Source organism: Colobus angolensis, unplaced genomic scaffold, assembly GCF_000951035.1.
Source record: "Colobus angolensis palliatus isolate OR3802 unplaced genomic scaffold, Cang.pa_1.0 Scaffold76, whole genome shotgun sequence".
Classification (NCBI taxonomy): domain Eukaryota; kingdom Metazoa; phylum Chordata; class Mammalia; order Primates; family Cercopithecidae; genus Colobus; species Colobus angolensis.
In genome coordinates this window covers 1,545,959-1,548,215 of record NW_012121376.1, presented here as the reverse complement: position 1 = coordinate 1,548,215, position 2,257 = coordinate 1,545,959, and the positions used below count along the sequence as shown (strand labels likewise).

Here is a 2,257-nt window from a genome sequence, read left to right as displayed (position 1 = left end):
TGTGTTGCTCAGGCTGGAGTACAGTGGCATGACCACAGCTCACTGTAGCCTCAACCTCTTGGGTTCAAGTGATCCTCCTGCCTCAGCCTCCTAAGTAGCTGGGCCTACCAGCAGGTGCCACCACACTCAGCTAAGTTTCTATTTTTAGTAGAAACTGGAGTCTTGCTATGTTGGCCAGGCTGGTCCTGAACCCCTGACCTGAAGTGATCCTCCCGCCTCAATCTCCCAAAGTGCTGGGATTACAGGCATGGCTCCTACAATGGCCCCTACTGACACCTGGACTTTGGACTTTTGGCCTCTAGTCTGTGGTCTGTGGGACTCTGTACAGATAAGTCAGGAGGCAGAAGCTGAATTGTTTATAAAATCACCCCTCCTCCTTTTCTAACTCCCACAGCCCTCCCTCTTCCCCCAGCCCAGACCATCCTTGCAGACCTTCACCCTGTCCTACCTGTGTGGGTGCGGACGTGGCCCTGCAGCAGCCAGGGCCTGGAGAAGGCCTTTCCACAGATCTTACAGGTGCAGGGCAGCGTGTGGGTGCGGATGTGCATCTTGAGAGCGCCCAGGCTGGTGTACTCCTTGTCGCAGTACTTGCAGGTGAAGACGCGCCCTGCCTGCAGGTGGCAGTGCAGCTGCCGGTGCCTGGCCAGCCCGGCCAGGGTGTGGTAGGGTTTGTGGCAGTGGAAGCATTGGAAGCCGCTGGGGGCTCGGGGCGTCCGCTCAGCCCCAAGCAGTTTTTCTGGAGCCCCGTCCCCATCTGGGCCCAGGATTGGGGACCACTGTGTGGGCAGCACCAGCAGTGGGGCCAGGTTGAGGTGGTTCAGGCTGTCTTTGAGGGGTACAATGGGGGCCCGGCTGGCCCAAGGGTCGACCCGGCTGACTTCCAAGGCGTCCGGCCCAGAGGCCCCCAGAGCTTCCTCGATCCGTGGAAGGAGGGGCAGGGAGATGCAGGCGATGGCTGAGGAGCCGTCCCAGGGCTGGGGAAGGTCACCGGGCACAGAAGGGGCCTCCTTGTCTTGGGGGAGGAGGGGCACCACCAGCCCCCCACAGGCAGAGCAGGCACCATTGATTTCTAGAGGGGTGGAGGGGAGAGAATATACAGATGAAGACTGAGTCCTCAGCGCTTTGTGTTTCCAGCTCTGATTCATGGGCCCAGTCCCAGCCCATCAGCAGCCTGGCATGGGAGGTGTAGCCGGGAGCTGGCGGTGCTGTGCAGGGAAGTGACAGCATGGCCAGGAGTGGAGTCATCTAGGACAAGAAGGCCTCGCAGTCTAGAGAGTGAATCTCACTTCCTCTTTAAACACAAAGAAACATCTGACAGGGCCCTTCGTGTTCAGGAACATGAAACAGGCCTCGTGGGTAAAGGAGGGCCCTTTACGCCTCGGCTGGGCGGGTCCCTCTGATGAGTGCCCCCCCCACCGCCCCCGCAGAGGGGTACGAGCCTGGGCCGGCATCTTCCAGGCGCCCACGCAGCACCCATAAGTCAGACACTTGGCGGCAAGGAGCTGGCTGAGTGTAAAATCAGCCCCCTCGTAACTCATCACCCTCCAGTCACCCAACAATTACCCCTCGGGCATCTCCTTTTGTGGATAATGAGGCGGTGAGCTCAGAAGCCTCCCTGACCACTGACCAGTGCCCTCTCTGCTGTGCTCTCAACGCAGCCGAGCCACATGGCTGGGGTGCTCTGGCCCAGGCTTTCAGAATTGCCCCCGGCTGGGCTCCTCCCCAGGACAGTGGTTCCCAAATTTGGGGGCCGGCACACCACACACCACATGGTTGGTCCACTTAAGAGTAGCAGCCCCCAAATAAACAGGTTCGTCTGCAGGCAAGAGTTAAATTCTGTATTGCCCCAAAGCCAAAACCTCCCAACAGCCCTCAATCCCTTTCTTACTCTAGATGTGTTAAAATAGATCTCTGGTTCTGTTTCTACCTCCATGCTGAGGCTTTGGGTAGAGAAAGAAGCCCACAGAATAGGAGAAAATATTTGCAAATCAGACTTTTGATCAAGAATTGCATCTAGAACACTGGAACATATAAAGGATGTTAGCAAGTCAGTAATAAAAAGACAACTAATACAATTTTAATATGGGCGAGGGATTCTTTTTTTTAAGATGGAGTCTCGCTCTGTCACTAGGCTGGAGTGCAGCAGTGGCGCCATCTCTGCTCACTGCAACCTCCGTCTCTTGGGTTCAAGAGATTCTCCTGCCTCAGCCTCCTGCATAAGTGGGACTACAGGCACGCACCACCACACCCGGCTAAT

At 56.8% G+C, this 2,257-nt stretch overlaps 1 protein-coding gene across 1 annotated transcript in view; it reads right to left on the bottom strand.

The window, feature by feature from the left end:
* Window positions 1-2,257, bottom strand: part of SNAI3 (snail family zinc finger 3) — a 20,427-nt gene that overhangs the window by 3,042 nt on the left and 15,128 nt on the right. The window contains exon 2 of the mRNA XM_011928080.1: window positions 449-1,069. Coding sequence (XP_011783470.1) covers window positions 449-1,069 — 621 coding nt within the window. The remainder of the gene's footprint in view (window positions 1-448; window positions 1,070-2,257) is intronic.